This window comes from Falco biarmicus, chromosome 3 (assembly GCF_023638135.1).
Source record: "Falco biarmicus isolate bFalBia1 chromosome 3, bFalBia1.pri, whole genome shotgun sequence".
NCBI classification, from domain to species: Eukaryota; Metazoa; Chordata; class Aves; order Falconiformes; family Falconidae; genus Falco; species Falco biarmicus.
Window position 1 is genome coordinate 114,532,122 of NC_079290.1, and position 19,436 is coordinate 114,551,557.

The window sequence follows — 19,436 nt, forward strand, 5'->3', positions numbered from 1 at the left end:
GATGGTAATTCAGAAGGCAGCACTGCTATTTAAAACACCACAATGAGAACTATTTCACGGCCTTACAAAGCACTGAAGTGAAACCACTGAGCTAAGCCAGCCCTAGAACTTGACACCACATCGGATTCTGATGGTCTCTTCTGAACGGGTGGCACAAGCGAAACAGATACCCTGCTACTACATTTCCAGGAGAGATTCAAAGCAGAAAAACTCACTGAAAGGTGGAAAAGCAGGAAACCTTATTTGTTTCTCCTCTTTGAGCTATATGTAAATGAGAATTAAGGGGAGACCCAAGTTCACAACACAACAGCTGTTCAATGGCTCCACAATGCCATGCCCTTCTCTAGGTGACCCATGAATTAAGTGACAGCAAGAAACAATTTCATGTGCAGGTAAACTTTTAAGATCACAACACGTGGCTTTCAGCACCGCCAATGCCAATGTATGGAAAGACAGAGCCCAGCAGCAGCCTGCTAATGGGCACACTGTACTTACCAACTCCTTTGCCACAAACACAGCTCTCAACATTTTTTCAGCCAGTGCACATACCCTCACCTCAGATTTCTCTACAGGCTTCAAATAATGGCAACATACGTGAATCTCAGCTTGAAGGTCAAGAGCACAATCTCAAAGGTTACAGGCTCCTCTTGCGCCACTTGTGTCTTCAGCATTTTTCCTCACGGTTTCTGCCCTCCAGCTTCTTGCAGCCTCCCTCCATGGAAGCTGCTGGCATGCTGCTTTTAGGACTGATGCCCAACACCCTTTATCAGGCCAGGAGATGAGATTCACTTACTACAGTTCCTATGCATTTTATGTTTAGCCAGGAGATAAGCCAGGCTTAAAGATGGAAAGGCAACCTGAGCCTGCTGTTTCCTCTGCTGGGTGAAGGTCAGGGCTGTCCCTGATCCAGTGAAACTGTGCCACACAACCTTTATCTTTGCCATCACTAACAAGGTACCACTTAACTTTCTTGCGTGCTGACCAAGATTTATACCAAGTATTTAGCAAACAGCAAATTTCATCTCACAGCGGGATCAGAACCCCAAAAGCCTATAATAAGCAAGACCATTGAAATGCAGTTGTCTCCCCTCTGTGCAGTACACGAGAGACAACAGACAACCCATGCAGGCAGAAGCCACAGTCAGACTGCTCAGAGGAAAGCAAACCAGGGATTGTTCAGGTTACCTGCTTTCCCCAAGGAAGAAATTCACCCTTGACCAACTCGACTTGTCACGCAGTGATAACCAGATGGGTGACTGTGTCCTGAGGTCTGCTCAAGCACGAAGGAGGAAGACCCTCTGGCCGATGACTGGCTTCAGCACACCCTGGCAGAGTTAGAGCCGCTGCGCTGGTAGAGGCATGCCTCGCACTAACCTGCTCCAGGAGTGACACCAGCGAGTATTCCATTTTACGTCAAATATGAGCTCCTGGCCAGCACACTGCCAACCTGCGTCTCTTGAAGCTACACCTTCTGTGCAGGGGAGTTTTATTCTGCATTGAAATGACTGCTGGGTGTTTGGTGGGGCTGGAGCTCAGCAACTCAAATCAAGGCAGGTCCTCTAGTTAATTAACGATCTTTCTTTTAGAGATTTGGTAGCAAAGAACAGCTCATTCATAACAGAAGACAGCTGCTCAGCTTCCAAATACAGCGCTTCGCTTACTTCTGTGTAAGAACAACAGGTTTATGCTTGGGTTTGATTAAACCCTCCTGCCCTCCGCTGTGAGGCATCATACAATAACGCTGAGCTTAAGAATAAAGCAGTCTGTTCCCAGCACCTTCCTCTGCTTTCCCTGCAAGTCTTCCATCAGTGACTGGCAGTACATTGAGTGCTTGGGCAGAGCTCTAAATAGGCTCAATCCTTTCCGCTACTGGGAGAGGAGAGGACATTACTTGGGAAGGGAGGGCAATGGACAGGAAAGGGGAAAGCTTAGCAGCAGGATACCTTAATTTTTTTAAAAAAAGTAAATCAAATCAAAAACTTCTGAAGTTTCCAGAGATAGGAACCTCAATTCAGGGGCACCACTGCACCCAAAGAACCAGCTCTACCAAGCAAAGACTCCTTCCCTTCCTCTACCCTGAGCGCACACACCTTATTTTGAGAGGATTTAATACACGAACAGCACCTCCATGCCAGGCCTGGGGCGGCAGGCACCAAACCTGGTGATAAAAGCACACTAAGTGCCAGCAACTGAGAAAATGGAAGTAAAAATGTTTTTGGCAGTGGAAAGCAATACCCACTGTTTCTCCCCAGCCGCCTCCTGACAGGTGTTGATGGTAAACCAGTGCTGTGGTTGTGTAAGGGACTCTCTGAAGGCCAGAGCGCGGCGCTGGGCTGGCTTCCCCTCTGGCAGGTTTGCAGAGGGGAAGCCAGCCCAGCGCCGCGCTCTGGCCTTCAGAGAGTCCCTTACACAACCACAGCACTGGTTTACCATCAACACCTGTCAGGAGGCGGCTGGGGGAGAAACAGTGGGTATTGCTTTCCACTGCCAAAAACATTTTTACTTCCATTTTCTCAGTTGCTGGCACTTAGTGTGCTTTTATCACCAGGTCAGTGATCTGCAGCCCAGGCTGGCATGAAAAACTGCTGCTGGGGGCTTTTTCATGTTATAAACTTGGCCTGGAAATTGCTATGTTAAGTGCTTTTCAGTATCAAAAATCTTCACACACACACACACACATGACAAATCCTGCTGTTCGATAACAATCAATGCTCCAGAGTTTAAGACAAAATAAACAGGTTATTATTTAAGTCCAAGTGATTCGTTTCAGCTATTTCCTCTCACCAGGCTAATGAAGCCATGTACTTACCCAGAGATGAGACAGCCGGGCAAACCACGCAGGCAAGGCACCAAAATCCATCACGGGGGCAGTGTATAGAAAAGAAAGGAGAAGAGACACTGGTTAATAAGCAGTTCCAGCTAAATACGAAAACCCCCATGCACCTGCCAGCAAAATCCCTCAAGCCTCAAGCCAAGTGCTCACACTTGTATCCTACACAAGTGCTGCGACAGAGTCCACGTAAGCAAAATTTGGTGCCTGACTCTTCCCAGAGCTGAAGCTGGAACTGGACGTTCACGTTGAGCCACTTCTCTAGAAATGTAAACACCAAGTGGTGAAGGAAAAAAAAAAAAAAAAAAAAAAAAGGAAAAAAACCCAACCATCAGCCCAACGTTACTTAACGCTGATAACAGCGAGCTGTGACGCAGGCGTCCCGTGCCTGCCAGCCCCCAGCGAGTTCGGTGCCCACGGCACGGCCGAGCCCGGGCAGCGCCAGGCTGGGGAAGCAGAGCCGGGTGTGGGGGCTGCGGGCTGGCTCCGCGCGTTCTGCATCCCTCCGGCCCCACCTGGCTTTCATGGAAACTTCAACTGGGATGGACATCAACTGGGACGGACACGGCCCAGCACCTCCGGCCCCAGCTCCACAGGCTCCAACTGAGCCCTCTAGTGGGCTTTAAAAATTCAACAAAACACCCATAGATTTAATTTAATTAACACTCTGCCAGAGGCCTCTAAACCCTAATCCTCTCAACAAAAGGATCATTAACTAAATGAAGAGATTCAAGAGAGCAACGGTGCTCTCAGCCGCAGCCGGGCCGGCTGCCTGCTCCCGCGGGGCACACGCCGGGGCCGAGCAGGGTGCCGAAACCCAGCCGGATCCAAACCCTTCGAGGCTCCGGGACCGGCTCCACACCAGTGCACACCAGTGCACAGCCGAGCGCTCGTGGTGCACAGGGGAGGTCCAGCGCGGTGCCAGGTTCCTCCACAGCCACCCTGCTGCACCGAGGAGGCAGGCACAAGCCCACGCCCATCCTCTGGGATGCACCACGATGCTGATGGTCCTGGTGCTGTCATCTCCATTGAGACTAAAACCCCCGAACTGCTGAACCAGGAGAGGATTCAGCTGGAGCGCTGGTTATTTTTTAAGTGTTATTATCCACTGATGTCAAGAGCCTGACAAGCAGGTGAAGAAGAGCCATCCTTTCAAGAGGCAGCCTCAGTCCTTCAACCGAAGGCTGGGAAAACCTCTCCATCTCACCCAGCCCTGCCAGCACAAGCAGCAGGAAGGGTTTTCCTCATGTAAGAGAGTTGGGGGGGGTGTTGGCAGACAAATTTACAGCATGCAGGGTGCAGTTCAGGAAGGTGCAGGCCGGGAAAAGCCTTTACAGTCAAAGGTCCTCCACCCACGAGCTTCACCCCAGTGAGACGGGGGAGATCTGGGGTTGCCCTTTGCAGGTGGCTCTCTTGGAAAGCCACCTCCAGCTTCTGAGCCACACAGAGGATCCACAACAGCTGCAAGGAGCACATCCACAAGACTACTCATTAGTAGAGTGAACAGGAGCAGAAAGAGAGCTTAATTACAGGGCAGGGATCATTCCCTCTGGGTTCAGATGTCAGCAGCAGCCTCGGCAGGGCCGTGCTGCCCCACAGGACAGGCATTCCTCCACAGAGCCCGCAGCAAATGCCACCTTTGCCCGAGCCACGTGCAGAGCCTGTAGTCAGTGGGATCCTGGCTGGGGCTCTGTGATGAGCTGCAGAGCCTCAGGCTTGCAAAAGTGAAAACCCAAAACAAGGAAGACTTCAGCTGTTGCTCGCAAGAAAACTTCTCTCTGTCAGCAGCAGCCTGCATGCATCTGTGGAGATGCTACTGCAGCCCATCTATAGGTACTGGTCCCCCAGATTTGGTGCTGCATGTGAACGCTCCAGTCTCCTCAGCAGTTTCTGAAGCTCAAACCAAAGCTCCAGCTGTGGCATTCATCAGGACAGAGACTGTAGCAGCTGCTGGCAGGGCAGGCTCATACCCCAGAGGCTGCCACAGCCTGGGGCAGGGCTTTTAGGGTGGCCAGGAGATGCTTTAGCACACAACACCTTCCCCAGACCAACACAGCCTTCCTTGAAGGGACCTCAGCCCTCCAAGGTGCCAGCCAAGCCCACCGCAGACCCTCTGTGTTTGGGTTTGTGTACTGGAAAGCACTCACAGAGGTCTCCGCTTTCAGTAAGTGCCTTTTGCGCCTGCCCCCTCCCTGCAGCTTTTCGGGACATCCCTCCAGCATAGAGCTGACATGCCATCAAGGCCTCCTGGCCTGAAGATGCAGGAACAACCGTTCCCAGAGCTAATGAGGCTGTCCTGCTTTGACCCGGGGCAGTTTTCAGCAGACACAGAATAAGCAGTCCTCTCCATGTCCACCTCCTGGAACAAATCCCAAGAGCTCGCATCTCCCCAGCCCGGGCATGAACACAGATGGTCACAGAGATTAAAACAGACAGAGAATTAACCGCCCTGTACAAATGAGCTTCTTCATCCAGCCCAGTGCTGCCAGGTGGTTTGAGGTACAGCGCTTGGATGTGATCATCGCAGTTTGCCAGGCTCTGATAACAGCCTCGTATTGACCAGAACAGGGGGCCAGAAAGCTGAGAAGTTTGAAGGCAGTTTGTAGGGGAGGCAAGATGCAAACTGCCAAAGCCAGGCAGCTGCCGTAACCACGCTTGCCTCCTGCTACAGCAGTAGAAGGAAAATCAGCACCAGGAAAAAGCCTAGCCAGCAGCACAGATCAGCTCTGCGCTCGGCTGTCTTGTGTATTCCCACCAAAAGGCAGCTCAGATGGAGCAAGCAGCCCCAACGGAGCCATATGCAACTCCAGACGCTGCCCTGACGCCTCCAACCGCTGCTCACAAGGCACCAGGCACTGAGAGAAACCCACAGCGGCCCCACTGCCTTTCCTAGAAGGCTGAAGTCTTGGCACCTGGCTGAGGCACAGGATCTGTCAGCACAGCACACTGGGAAGGATCTAGCCATTGCACGGGGCCAAACAACCTTCCCAAGAAGGGCAGGGCTTTCTCCAGGCTGCCTCCCAGGCGAGAGCTGCATCCCAAACCCCCAAGCACATTAGCATCACCAGCAAGAGGTTTAAACCTTATTTTATTTTCACTCAAAACCAGGGAAAAAATTCTGAAAGGAGTGGCCTTCTTGCTCAGCTGCATCACAGTTGCCAGTCGGTATTTTTGAGGGACAGGTTTCAAGCGATGCGATGACACAGATGACCGTGTTTGCTATTAAAAGCCTCCACACTCTGCACCCAAGGAAATCCCCGAGCAGCACTGACCCCATCTGCCAGCCTGCAGCGAGGCTCCTCGCAGCCACAGCCTGGCTGAGGCCGATCCCGACCACACGGGAGAGGTTCAGCTCCACGGCAGACACAGGCACCTCCAGCACATCAACACAGACGGAGAAAATCACATTACAGCCCAACGTGGCTCAGGACTGGGCCAGCATCTGCCCTCCGTTGCTCCCACCCTCAGCGTTCGAGTTCACGCAGATGCAGGGAGGTGACACTGTGCTGTTCTGTCTGACACAGACCCCCAACGCACAGAAAGAGTTTTGAAGCGCCCACGAACTGCTTACCCCATCTCCAAGGGTTTTTGGAGAGTGGATATAGAAAAACAAGCCATTAAAGGCTGGTGCCGTCTGGCAGGTGGCTAAACCGCTGCTGCAATCAGGGGACAGCAACCAAGCAGAGATCAGCTCAGAGGTCACGTACAGCACGATAAAAGCTGTAATGCATCCGCTGCGTTAACGCCCTGGCTACGATGACGCTTCGAGGCATCGGTCCCCACCACGGCTCCCACCCCTGCCAAGCAGAGCTCAGCACCAGCACCGGGTTCTCCAGGTTGTAAGCATGCTCAGGGCTTCCCCACGTCTCCCACCCCATCGCTGCGATGCAATGGCTTGTTTGCAACACCTACAAGATTGCTTTAACGCCACCGCAGTCGGATCTCAGCCACTCCGAAGGCTCCCAGCACAAGCCAAGCCTCACACCCACTTGCTCAAATCCAGCTCAGGTCAACCATGGCCAGATGTAATTACCTACGTGAAAGGAGCTAGAAGCCACCTCTAATAAGAGGATGTAGTTGTGCCGTCAGGCCAGGGTTCCTCCTCCTCCTCTTTTGCTGCTTACCAGGGTGCCAAACCTTGCCTCACCTTACATGGACCAGCAAGAACTTAACCTCATTCCTTGCTACCAAACCTGGCTTTCCCAGGAATGGCAGGAAAAGGCAGGTTTCTTAGTCACCTGTTTATGAACCTACGTACAGAGAACATTTTAACAGGATTCACTCGTTTAATTGAACAGCGCACAGGACGTCAGTGGCTTTATTTGTGTTGGCAGAAGGCTTTGGGCTGAGCAAACAGAGGAGCAAAGGCAGGCCCAGCACCCTAAAACACCTCCCAGGGGCCAGGCAACACGCCGCCGTGGAACCCGTGGGCCAGCGTGGGGCTGGGGGGGCTCCTGACGGCCTCAGCACTCTCCCGGGGCCACTTCCCAGCACCTCCACATCGCCAGGCTGCAGCGGTCACCTCCAGCCTACGAGACACACAGAAATAGGACAACCCAAGCTCCCTTCCAGCCTCCTCTCCTAAAATCTCCGAGCAAGAGGTGGTTTTAGAGCCTCCCCAGAGCACACGGAGCCATTGTGACCCAGCGCTCCCTGTCCCCAGGCAGACACTCGGGCCGGGCGCCCAGATGGTGCCTGCGTCGCACTGCCCGCGGCACCCGCACGGCTGATAGTCCAGGATTTTCTCAGGGGGCATCAGGAGGGGACGAGAGACAAACCATGCTAATTGGATAGACCAAGAGTCCTACTGCAAGCAGCTGCTCCAAACCTCTTGCGAACCACAAAAATAGTTTCATGTAAGGAGCAGGCATGGATTAAACGCCACAAACGTCCTTTTCTTTTCTCTGCGCAAAGTGCATTTTCCCCCATTGCGGTCCCAAAACAAAAACCAGACCCACAGATCAAACCAGGAAATTTAGCAAACTTTGAACACGAACAATAGCAAGAGGATTTTCCAGACCTTCAAGCTTGTTTTGCAAGTCCCAGATTATGTAAAGCACGGCTCTGCCATTGTCGGGGAAGCCGTGCTGGCTGCTCGGTTGCTGGAGCCAGCTGGCACCACACTGCCTGCCCGGCAGCGCCTGCACCTCCAAAGGCAGAGGGGTCTTGTGCAACACCACAAATTCCTTCCCAGGCACCTTCTACTGCAGCTATTACCATGCGGCAGCAGCTGCCTTTCATTTTACACCTAATTGTTATGTGATTAATCATCTTCCCAGAGTCTGGGTTTGTTTTCCACACTCCAGTCCTGCCCAGGTGTTCGGTACTAAACCAGCTGCCCTGGAAGAAGAGCGTCCTTTGTGTCTACAGGGTGGCTTTACCGTGCCGTCGTGGCTGTGCCCAGCAATGAAGTATCCCATCGCTTCACTAATCCTTGGGTTTTCTGCCAGTTAGGATAGGCTGGAGGGCTGAAGCACTTATCACTGCTCACACATCCTCCAGGAAGACAATACAAGAGGCTGAACTCATTCCACATTCAGCACCCAGCTGGAAAAACCCTGGCGGCACCCCTGCCCCCCCTCCCCAAGGCAGGCAGGATGGGAGCCAGCATCCCTGGTACCCAGCTCACCACACGATCCATGTCCCCCAGCAATGGTCTTGCACATGGTCCTGGTGCGTTTGCCTAATTAAGACTTAATGAAGCGGGGAGATCTATTGTGGGCACGGCAAGGGAGCAGATGTGCCCCCTGAACCTGGCCGCTGCCTGGGGAAGCCTGCTCCTGTCTCCAGGGTGAATCAGCAGGAAAAGCTCAGGCCAGGATGCTCAGCCCTGCAAATTCAAGACCCCGCTGCTTGGTCAGAGCCAGGGAAAGGAAAATGCTCAGTTCGTCAGCAGCCTCTAGTGGGGAGAGCCGCGCAGACGGGGTGGCCGCATCCACAGACCCCACCAGCCCCAGCGAGCCCACCCTGGCGGTCCCCACCAGCTCAGCCGGGGCTGACCGGGTATAGCCCAGCACGGCCCCGATGCTCATGGCATCAGGGACCCTGGGAGCCACAAGCCAAACAGCCACGGCCTCAGCCGAGCATCCCGCGTGTGAGAGCGCTCGGAGGGGCTGTCCCCACCGGCTGGGGACCCACAGCCAGCACTGGTCCTGGGCTAAGCACAGAGCACCAGCTGCAGCACCTCCCCCGAGGCCTGACTCGGAGCCTCGCACAGACGCATGAAATGCAGAAAAAGGGACAACAAACACGTTCCCATCCCCAGGTAGCTCACTGAGAGAGAGACCTCCGGGCTGATGGTGGTGAGCCCCTACCCCCACCCGAATCACACCCCAGACAGCTCCCACACCTCCAGCCTGCAGAATCTAGCATGGCCAAGAGCCAATTTTGACCCCAAACTTGCAGCCACCACAGCCTTAAGCCTCTTCCCGCAGCTGGGGACAAAGGTAAAACCCTGCCCGGCACAGAAGGACAATTATCTGCTCACAGGGGTAGGGTCTGCCTACAGCCTGCTCTCCTCCCTGAGGAACAGCTGCGCGTGGAGCTCAGAAAAACCTTTGTCAGATATTAAATTAGTGACGTATCTTCAGAGCACCCCGCTCGAAGAACGGCTGATGTTTTGCTTACCCTCCGAGCAACCTTCACCCACTGGCAGCTCCAAAAAAGACTGTGTCAGCCCAGGGGGGACACGCGGTGCGGAGATGCAGCTGCAGGCAATTCCAGCAGCTGCCAGGCTGCGCGCCGGGAGGAGAGCCTCGTCAGAGCAGCACCGCCGCGGATGAGAAGGCACTTTCTCTCCTCGGCAGGGTTTCAAACCCTCCCAAGAAGGCCTGAAGTTTCTCTTCAGTACGAGGCAAAGCCAAGCGAAGGGACAGGGGAGGCGCCCACAGCCCGCAAAACAGCTTGAGCACGGCCATGGGGAAGCAGTTTGATGCACGGATGAACTTTGCGCTGCCGCTGACTTGCTGTTACCATCACGACACACAGAAGCAGCACATGCCCCACTTCGGGCAGAAAAACAGGAGGAGCTGCCAGCACCACAACAAGCCAGGGGAGCGAGTATCTACCCATGCCCCAGCACTCAGAGAGGAGCTGCGCACCTGGGGGGGCCGCAAATGGCTTCACAAGTTGCAGCTGCCTCCTCTCGGGGACAGGCACAGTGTAGCCGCATCACCTGTGGGCACATTTAGCAGGAGTAGGGCAACGGCTGTGCAGGGAGGATTAAGCCAAACCTCAGCCCCGTGTCACCTGAAGCGCTGGTGTGGGTCACCCCCATGGACTAACCGGGGCACTCCGGCAGAACGAGGACACGGAGGGGAGCGTGCGCGCTGCTGCCAGCAGCCCTGACCCCGGCTCTCCTGGAGCTGCGTCTGTACCTTCGTTAAAGCCTTATGGCGGGATGGAGGGGGTTTTGGGGGGCACCTTGCAAGAACCTAACTTGCTCCCGTGCCCCAAGGCGGCTCTTCTCCTGTGGGGCAGCAGATTTCCTCACACCATCAGCCATCTCCATCCCCAGCCGTCCGCTGCGGCTCAGCTGGTCCCAGTGCTGGGCAGTGGCACAGGACCGGTGCCGGGGAGCCACTGGTGCAACCCACACCAAGCCACGGCCCTGTGCCCGTCTGCGCAGCCTGACCCCGTGCAGGGCACGCGTCGCCTGACGTCAGCCCCTGCCCATCAAGCTGGTGGGGCCGGCCAGCAGCCTTGGCAGCGACCACACTGCGGGCAGCTGCCAGCACCGCCTGACCCCAGGCTTCAGCCCCACACCGGGGCCAGCCCCACCACGGACCCACCAGCCCCCGCAAACCGCACAGCAAATGTTGGTTTTTCCCATGCGGGAGCCTTGGCGTAAGTAAATCCTTGGGCGAGGAGGCGGCTGCCGGCAGTGCTGAGCCAAGGCACACCCCTCCATTGCAACACAGCCCTAAAGATAGCCACTGTCCCCTGCCACTCCGGCCAGCGGCTCGGACCCTGTGGCACCTGCCCAGCCCACCGGGAAGCGGGAAAGGCAGAAGCCCTCTGGTGCAGCTCACGGCACGTGCTAGCAAGCAGCTTCATCAACCCCTCACCCCACCCCAGCTGCAGGAGGGTGAAATTCAGGAAGGGACAAGATTGCAGGAACCACCGGGGTCACCGAGTTCGGCTGCACGCGCCTCTGGTTGCAACATCAGCGCGAAGCGCCCCGTCGGAAAGGGGATGTGGCAAGAGAAACCCCCCGTCCCCGCAGCCCCGTGGGGGAGCGGCGCGGGGAAGTCGGTGGCGAGGTTTTAGCACTGCCTGGTTGTGCTGGGACAGGTATCAGTGGGAGGCCGCCATCGCTCCACAGCTCAGCCACTGCGACCGGCTTTGGGGACCCTCTGGGTGGGCGCAGACGGCGTCGTGGCAAGAGGGGAAGGAGCGCAGCCGCCCCGAAGCCCTGGGCCCAGCAGTGCACCCGCCACCTCCAGCAAAACAGAGCAGGATCCAGGTGCCACCGCGGGAGCTGCCGCCTCCCCGGGGGACAACTGACCACTGCGGGGGGGGGGGGGGACGACTGGCACCCCACCACAGGGCAAGGTCCCTGCACCCCAGTCACCTCCTGAGCCTGAGCCCACTGTGGCCCCCCAACTGTCCCCCACCCCATATCTTCCCCATCAGCCCCACTCAGGGTCCCTGCTACAGCCCCAGTGCACCCCAATCCCCCCACACCCAGCCTGACCCCACGAGGCGCCCCCCACCCCACAGCCCCCTTCTGCCCCACAGGCTTCCTGACGCTGCGGCGGGGGCCTCCCCGGTCTCCCCCAGTTACAGGACACCCCCCGTGTCCCCACTACCCCCCCTGCCCCACACCTTGCTCGCTGTGGGCCCCCCACACCCAGCCTGCCCCCCCCCGACCCCAGAGCACCCTAAAGCACCCCACACCCAGCATGACCTCTGCGGGTCCCCCCGGCGCCCCCAGACCAGGGCGCCCCACAGCCAGGCCGGCCCCGCTGCGGACCACCCCCATGCCACAGCTCTCCATGTCCCCTCATAACCCCCCACTCCATAACCTGCCTGACCCTCCGCGTGCCCCCAGATCCTCCCGTAACCCCCCACTCCATAACCGGGCTGACCCACAGAGTCCCCCCTAGGGACCCCCATAGTCCCCCCCAGCCCCATAACCAGCCTGACCCCACTACACCTCCTCCGGAGTGCCCCAGACCCCGCACTGCCCTCCCAAGCCCATAACCCCCCCGACACCCTACGGGCTCCCCAAGTCCCCCTTGGATTCCCCCCTCCCCGAGCCCGCTGTGCCCCCGGACCCCCACCGCTCACCCGGGCCGGGGCCGCCGCTCCGCTCCGCACCGCGCTGCCTCCACCTGCACCGCCGGCCCCGCCCCCGTGACGTCAGCGCGCGCCCCGCCCCCCCGCGCCGCCGGCCGCGCCCACTGGCTACCACCCCCGCCCGTCAGCGCCGCGGGGGGGCGGGGCCAGCGCCGCGCTGCAGTGGGCGGGGCGGGCAGGTGACGGGTGGCGTCACGGTGAGCGAGGAGGCGTGGTCAAGAGATATGCCCCACCTCCGCGCCGGGGGCGCGTCACCTCAAGCGTCGCCTGACGTCACCACCCCATATAAGGAAAAAGGCGCCGGCAGCGGGATCCCCCCGCACCCCGCGGACCCCCGGGCGGGTCTCGGGGCGCGGCCGCCGTGGGCGCAGCCCCGCACCCGCGGAACCGGGTCCCTTGCGGAGTTCTGATGCCTGTGTTCACCCGCCCCCTTACCCTCTTCACCCTTCCGTAGGGAAAAGCGTCGCCGCCGCCCGGGCCGCCGCGGCCGGGGAGCCCCGGGCCGGGCCGGGCCGGGCCGATAAGGGCTGCGCGGGGCCGCGCCGGCACTATCGGGGCCGCGCAGGCGGCGGCTGGGGGCGATAACGGGGGCGCGGGCAGCCGCGGGGCTGGAACCGGCCCCTTGGCCAGCACCCACGGTCGCGCTGTCCCGTGTCCCCCCGCCGCGGTGGGGCCTGAGGCAGGGCTGGAGGAGGGGGTGCTGCCCCGGGCCAGCCTGCCCCCCCGGGACACCGGCACGGACCGCCACCGCGTCCCCTCGGTGCTCCCCCTCCCCGTGGGAGCGCCGAGCCACGAACCCCCGCAGCTCCCGTTGGAGCCGGGGGGGGTCTTGTCCCCCCAACACCTGCCTCTCCCCAGGGACCCCCAAGCCTTCCCCGAGGAGGAGGATGGTTGGGCGGGGGGGAAGAGCCTCTGGGCCCCGCGGCGGGGCCGGGGGTGGGGAGGGGGGAGCCCCGGCTAATGTGATGAGGGGGGGATGACGCCGTAAGCTGTTAAGCCACCGCAAAGCCCCTCGCGGTCTGGCCCCGTTATCCCGACTCCCGCTCACATCTGCTCCCACCGCTATTTTTAACGGCGCATTAAGGATTTCTGGGTCCTTAAGCAGGCGAGGGGGGGGCCTCTGCTTGTGCTTCCCCCCCCCCCGTGCAGGAGCTGCGATGTGCGGGCTGCAGAGGTGCCCGTGAGACACCAACACTGCCCCCCCCACACTATCTGGGGGGACCCCCACCCCACAGCCAGCCGTCAGCTTGGCAGAGGGTCCCAGCACTGGTCCCAGTGGGCTGGTGGCACTGGGGAAAGGCTGGAGGGGAAACCAGGCAGGAGCCTCGCACAGAGGGATGCTGCCAGGGATGTAAAAAATAGATATTTATTAGCGTTGAGTAAAGTGCGACCTTAGCGTAGTTTTACACTCAGAAACCTTGTAAATGGCAGGAGAAAAGTTCAGAGCAGACCTGGAGGGCAAGGGGAGAGAAGGCCCCGAGCAGGGTTGTGCTAAAAAGGTACGAGAACTGTACAAAGACCTTTAAAAAAAAAACAAAACAAAAAACAAAAAACCAAAACCAATATCGGATAAATTATTTACAGTTCAAACCGATTACAGGAGGCTGAAGGCTGACAAGCTTCTGCAGGCTGAGAGAGCGAGAAAAGAGACTGAGCCGAGACACAGGCACTGAGCCAGCGTCGGAGCGGAGCCGCGGGCTGCAGGGATCGTCCGCCGGCCCCGGGTCCCGCTTTGGGGTGGGAGACGGGGTGGGACAGAGCCTCGGTGCGGCAGCACGGCCCCTGCTCCTGCCCAGCTGGGACAGGAATCATCATTCCCAGCGGTGAAAGGCAGGGAAGATGTAAGGAACAGGATCAGGCCCTTTACTTGGATGTTTCTGCTAAAAACCAGCAGAGGCCGATTGCAACTGATGAGGCTTCAGAGACAGCACAGAGCTGCTGAGGTGCCGTGCCGGGGGTCACGGGAGTGTCCCGGTGCTGGTGGCCATTCCCGCAGCCACAGGCTGGCAATCAGCACGGCGTTAACGGCACAGAGACTGCGCAGATCTGTGGCAAGAAGGGAATCCCACCGCCGGAGACCCCGCACCAGCTTTCCGTGCTGCTGCCTGGGTAACTCCAGAAGGGATCAGCTCTGTTGACAAACACGGGCACTTTCCTCGCTGGTGCCTTACGCTCCCCGGGCGGACCCGACTGACCCGCGTTCCTCCAGCTTAGGACCCACCAGCAGAGACTCTGGAGCTGCAGCGCAGCCCCAGCCCCACTGTGGGTGTGCGAGCCGCGGAGCCCAGCCCCTCTCCCACCCCGGAGCCATTTCTGAGGAGATTACCAGGAGGGATGACAGGAGATGCTCATCACTAAAAGCTGCCGCAGGAGCACATGCCAGGGACACATTTCAGCCTGGCAGCCTGGCTCAGCCCCATTCCGGGCTGGAAGAGCTCCTCGGGTCCGAGACAGGCCCCAGGAGCACGGCCCCGCCAGCAGCGCCTGGCTCCATCCTTTCTTCTACCAAGAAACCCCTTCCCGGGCTCAGGTCCCTGCAGGAGGCGCCGAGCCATGCTCTGTCTCCAGCAGTGATGCTACACAGCTCGCTGTTCCCTTGTCTTCGCTGTCACCCTCCCTGGCACACGAGGTTAAAAGGAATTTAACAGGGAAAAAAGAGCCCAGCCTTGAGCTGCCCAGCCGACGGGTCACCCAGCCGACGATCCGGCCTCTCTAGGTGCGAACTGATCCGGAACAAAGCTGCTGACGGGAGGGTGCAAGGCGGGCACAAGGATGGGGAAGAGCTTTTGCCAACTTGCTGGATCCAATTAGCCAAAAATAATCACAAAGCTCAGCAGGAGCCCAGCATGGGGCCAGGACCACTTTCCTCGCTGAGCAGCTTTGCACCGACGTGCAGCGGAGCCCACGGTGCCGGAGAGCAGGCTGCAGAGCTCAGCCCTAGCTCAGGCCTCCTGCGCTGCTCCTGCCTGATGCTCTGGGCTCGCCGCCTGGTTGGGGCAGGCGGGCGGCCATGGGGAACGGCACCCGCTGTCCGCTCAGCTGGAGCCAGGCTGGAGCCCCGCGGCTTGATCCACTCTCCCACCTGCTCAGTGGGAACGTGGGTCAAGTTTGCAGCTCCAGCCTGTTTCTGGTTCCTTCACTGACCTCCGCACCACCACGGGGGAAGGTCAGGAGCCTGGAGCCGATGGGGCTGTTCCCCCGCGTGCCTCGGCTCGTTAGGAAGGCCACGGGGACCACTGGTGCTGAACGGTGCTGTTCTGAAGAGCACAGCCCCTCACAGAGGGGCCCTAGACACCTCGGCCCATGGATCTGGCACAGAGAGGGCTACTGCCTCTCTGTCTTGACGTGGTCTCCAATCATCCTCCTGTGATATGTGGCCAGGAAGATGTCGTTGTCTCGGGGACAGTCGTAGTGGCAGGAGCACATCTTGATGAACATCATTTTCCGCTGGAAGAAGTCCCCCTCGGGGCAGCGGAATTCCACCTCCACGGTGCTGGTGACGTACGGGGTGCAGCAGCGGCCGTCCGTGCAGCTGCCGCAGAACTTGGGCCGGTAGGAACGGGTGCTGGTGCAGCCCGAAAACTCAAAATGGAGGCTCTGGCGTGGCTTTGGGGTCCGCACACACTTCTTCCCCTTCTAGGGAGAGAGCAGAGGGGTTAACAAGGACACGGGCCACCTAGGACCGTGCTCTGTCTCCGGCACTGGGCAATCGGAGATGGAAAAAGTGGAAGCACAGAGCAAACCCTGCGAGATGGGCTCGTGCCTGACAGGTACCTAACGAGGCCGTCCCTCACACTGACGGTGTGGTGTCCCCCCTCCCCGAGGCCAGTACCTTGGTTTTCTCCATGGGGAAGTCGCAGGGTCGGACCATGCAGAGCCGGGTCTCCTTCTCCAGGTGGCACTGGGGGTTGTCGTTGGTTACTCGGGCAGAGATGCCCATGCCGCAGCTCTTGGAGCAGGCACTCCACTCGGTGGTCTGCACCAAGCAGTTCTCCTGCAGGTTGTTCAGCTCCGGCTTGCGTGCCGGATCCTCCCTGAAAACTGAGCCACGCGAAGGGACACAAGGGTCAGGGCTTGGGATGAAGCGTGGCAGCTCCATGACTACTCCCAACTTGGTGCAGCTCTTCAGGAACAGCAGAAAGGTCTGATCCGTCCCGTGAGCTACTCAGCCTCTCAGCAGGAGGACACAGGCCAGCACGGGGCCGCTTCCTACCCCAGCCCAGCTCCGGGCAGCCCTGCTGCAGCACCAGAGGGTGCACGCGCTCCCCCGCAGCACCGCCGAGGTCTCACCTCAGTGGGTCTGGAGTTCAACACTGGGTGCCCACATGACGGTGCACAAAGCCAGCAGTCACCACCAGTGCCAAACCAGGCGTGACTTAGGGCCCCTACCCAAAGGCGGTGTGGGTCCACCCCTAGGCCCCCCAAACAGCCCTCTGCCCACCACTCACCCGCCATGGCTGTTTCGAAGCGGTTTTCCTCACTGCCCTCCTCGCAGATCCACTCTTCGCAGCACTTATTGCGAAACTTCACCCGCCGGGGGTTGGGGCACTCGGGGGACGGCAGCCGCAGGTCGTCGGAGCAGAGCGGGATGCAGCCGATGGCCCCGTCCATGCAGATGCACTGCAGCTTGCAGGTGGGCTGGAAGCTCTCCCCGTTGTGGTAGATCTTGCCCAGCAGGTCACAAGTTGCACCCTCGTGAGCTGTGGGAAGGGGGGAGAGGAGGAGGAGAAAGACTTTTTTACCTGGAGGGTGGCAGAGCGCTGGCACAGGCTGCCCAGAGGGGCTGGGGGTCTTCTTCTCTGGAGACATTCAAACCCGCCTGGACGTGACTGTGCAGCCTGCCCGAGGAGAGCCTGCTCTAGCAGGGGTGGGACTGGGTGATCCCCAGGGGTCCCTTCCAGCCCCGACCGTTCCCGTTATTCCATGAGGAGCTGAGCAGATGGCAGGGGGCTGGCAGCACGGTCTCCGCTCAGGGGGTCACAGGGCTCCTGATGGGGGCCGAGTGCCCACGCACAGTCTCCCCTGCTCTGCCATCCCAGCAGATGTTGGCACATTTCGTATCTGGCTCCCTGGACCCACAGCTATTCCTGATAGCTGGAAGTTGGCTCCAGCTGGGCCAGACCTCCCAACGTTCTCTCTAAAAACGTCTTCTCCACTCGGATGAGCTACTAAGTGGGACTTTGTCTCTACAGCTTGTAAACAGCCTGCTCCCCAGTCCGAGGTCTTCCTGGCCGGCTCAGAGTGCCCCAGTCAGCGATGTTGTGCAAGATGCATTCCTGACACAGCACACGAGCCAGCAGCTTTGCTCCTCCTTACTCCTAGGAGGCTAAAAGGCAACGTTCTCCTAAGAGCTGTAGGTTCCCCACATGTCTAAAGGTACCTAAAAAAGGAAAATAACACTTTGGGTTTATGACCTTTGTGGCTTCTCTGTGATGCGTGAATCTCTGCTTCCTTCCAGCCACAACTTTTTCTGTTTCTCTCTGTTCTGGTCTCTAGCTCTTTCATCTGCAGCCCTCCTACGAGTCTTTCACTCCTTCCCGATAAAACTTAAATGAGCAAAAAAGGAGGCGCAACAGTATCTGACACATAGGAGCAATCTTCCATCTGTGGGTGCGAGCGATGCTCACAAGTTCTTATGCCTGCATTAGCCAAATTTTTTCCAGTGGAAGTTTTCCAGCAGAAAAGTCTTCATTTGATTGAGAGTTCTGCAGGCTCAGATCGACGGCAGGAATGTTTTCAATGAGAAACAACTGAAGCATTTCAATTTGATATCAAAGATTTCCTTTATGGTCTCACAATAGCTCAACCAAAATACTTGTTGGACAGTATCCATAGGGGGAAGTATTTTGTTCAGATAATTATTTTAGATACTATAAAGATCAAGATGAAACATTTTGATATAATGGAAATGGAAAGTTTTGATACAGCCAAACGAGTATTCTAAATTGCTCATGGAAACTTTTGAGAGGTTTTTTTATATTATTCTTTTTCTTTCAGCCTGAAATTAGATGTTGAAATCCCAGAGTTGTTCACAGGACAGAAATCCTGGTTTTGGACAGTTCTCATCAGCTGCTGCTTTCTGCAATCCTGACCCTTAAAAAACAAACAAAAAAATCCATGCAAACCTCTACGGGGAAGTTACCAAAATTAAGGATACTTGGCTGCTTGCGGAGGCTTACCAGGAAACCTGATCTATTTTCCCCTTAGTCCTGGTCGCCCATGGAACATTGTCTCAGAAAGTGTTTGGACCAAACAAGGAGCAAGAGCCTCTTTCCATCCCACCTACTCCTTGAGGGGACACAAATCCTTCCGGGCTGCTGATGCCTTGTTTCTAACCGGAGCTGGAGCCCAACCTGCAACGCCTTTCAATGCCATTGGTATAAAAATACTCCTGTGCTCCTACTTAGAAGTTTTGAAATCCTCACTTTTTCCATCAAAGTGGAAGTCATCCACTTTCCCTCCACACAACCATTCATACTTATTTTTAAATCCTCTTTCACTGTTTTTTAGCCCAAGCCCACTCCCTTCCCCACGAACGGATCGTGCTGTTCCCGCAGCAGCGCTCCTCCCCCCCCCAGGAACGGCAGCCTGCTCGGGGGCTTTATGACAAAACTCGATCCTTCTGTCATGCCCTTCACTACCCTACACGGACCTCGCTTTCCTGTTGACCTGATCCAACTAAAGCACCCAAACGAATTGCGCCACAGCGGGGCAAGGCAGCTCTTTATTTACCAGCCCCACCTGGCGCCGCTGCCGCTCCGGTCCCCAAACACCGAGCCCAGCCAGGAGACTTTTGTCCTTCGCTGCAGGGAACATGGCAGAGCTCAAGTGAGCCCTCAGGTCGCCGCAGTTCTGCCAGCTCCCTGCGCCCACCCAGGCCACCCTACCGCCCTCAGGCTCTCCTACTCTAGAGCTCCTCCAGGGTGGTCTCTACCTTTCTGATATGCCAGGGTCTCTGCAGGAAGGGGAAAATTCCTCTGCAACATATGAAATGCTACGTACTGTGATAACATTAAACAAATACGCAGGAATTTTCACTCTGATGGCTCCCTTCCCATCTCTTCTGATGTGGCCTCCGTGCTGGTACCCAGCCTAGAAGCTCTTCCCGTGACGCTTGAACACCTCTCTGCTCCCATCACATCTGTCTTATCTGGATACCTGTAAGCCCTCTCTTGTCGCAGACGTTGCTCTTTCCCTTCATTTGATTCATTCCTCCACCTTCAGCTTCCTTCACTGCCTCCAAAATCCCCCACCTTCCAAGAGATCAGTGTGGCGATCGCAAAAATATCACCCAGGGACATTTCAG

At 57.6% G+C, this 19,436-nt stretch overlaps 2 protein-coding genes across 4 annotated transcripts in view; both read right to left on the minus strand.

Annotated features, from left to right (window-relative positions):
* Window positions 1-12,248, minus strand: part of EPB41 (erythrocyte membrane protein band 4.1) — a 95,954-nt gene extending 83,706 nt beyond the window's left edge. Inside the window, exon 1 of one of the 2 annotated variants that reach the window (XM_056333427.1) lies at window positions 12,122-12,248. The gene's annotated coding sequence lies outside the window, so the exon portion shown is untranslated. Of the gene's footprint in view, window positions 1-2,809; window positions 2,954-12,121 lie in introns of those variants that run through there. The other variant, XM_056333401.1, reaches the window with a different exon arrangement.
* A 1,232-nt stretch (window positions 12,249-13,480) lies between these two features.
* LOC130146047 (CCN family member 2-like) overlaps window positions 13,481-19,436 on the minus strand; it is a 43,829-nt gene continuing 37,873 nt past the window's right edge. For both annotated transcript variants that reach the window (XM_056331690.1, XM_056331691.1), the window contains 3 exons: window positions 16,579-16,830; window positions 15,963-16,171; window positions 13,481-15,766 (listed from right to left, as the gene is read on the minus strand). In XM_056331690.1, coding sequence (XP_056187665.1) covers window positions 15,455-15,766; window positions 15,963-16,171; window positions 16,579-16,830 — 773 coding nt within the window. In that variant the 3' untranslated portion in view covers window positions 13,481-15,454. The remainder of the gene's footprint in view (window positions 15,767-15,962; window positions 16,172-16,578; window positions 16,831-19,436) is intronic.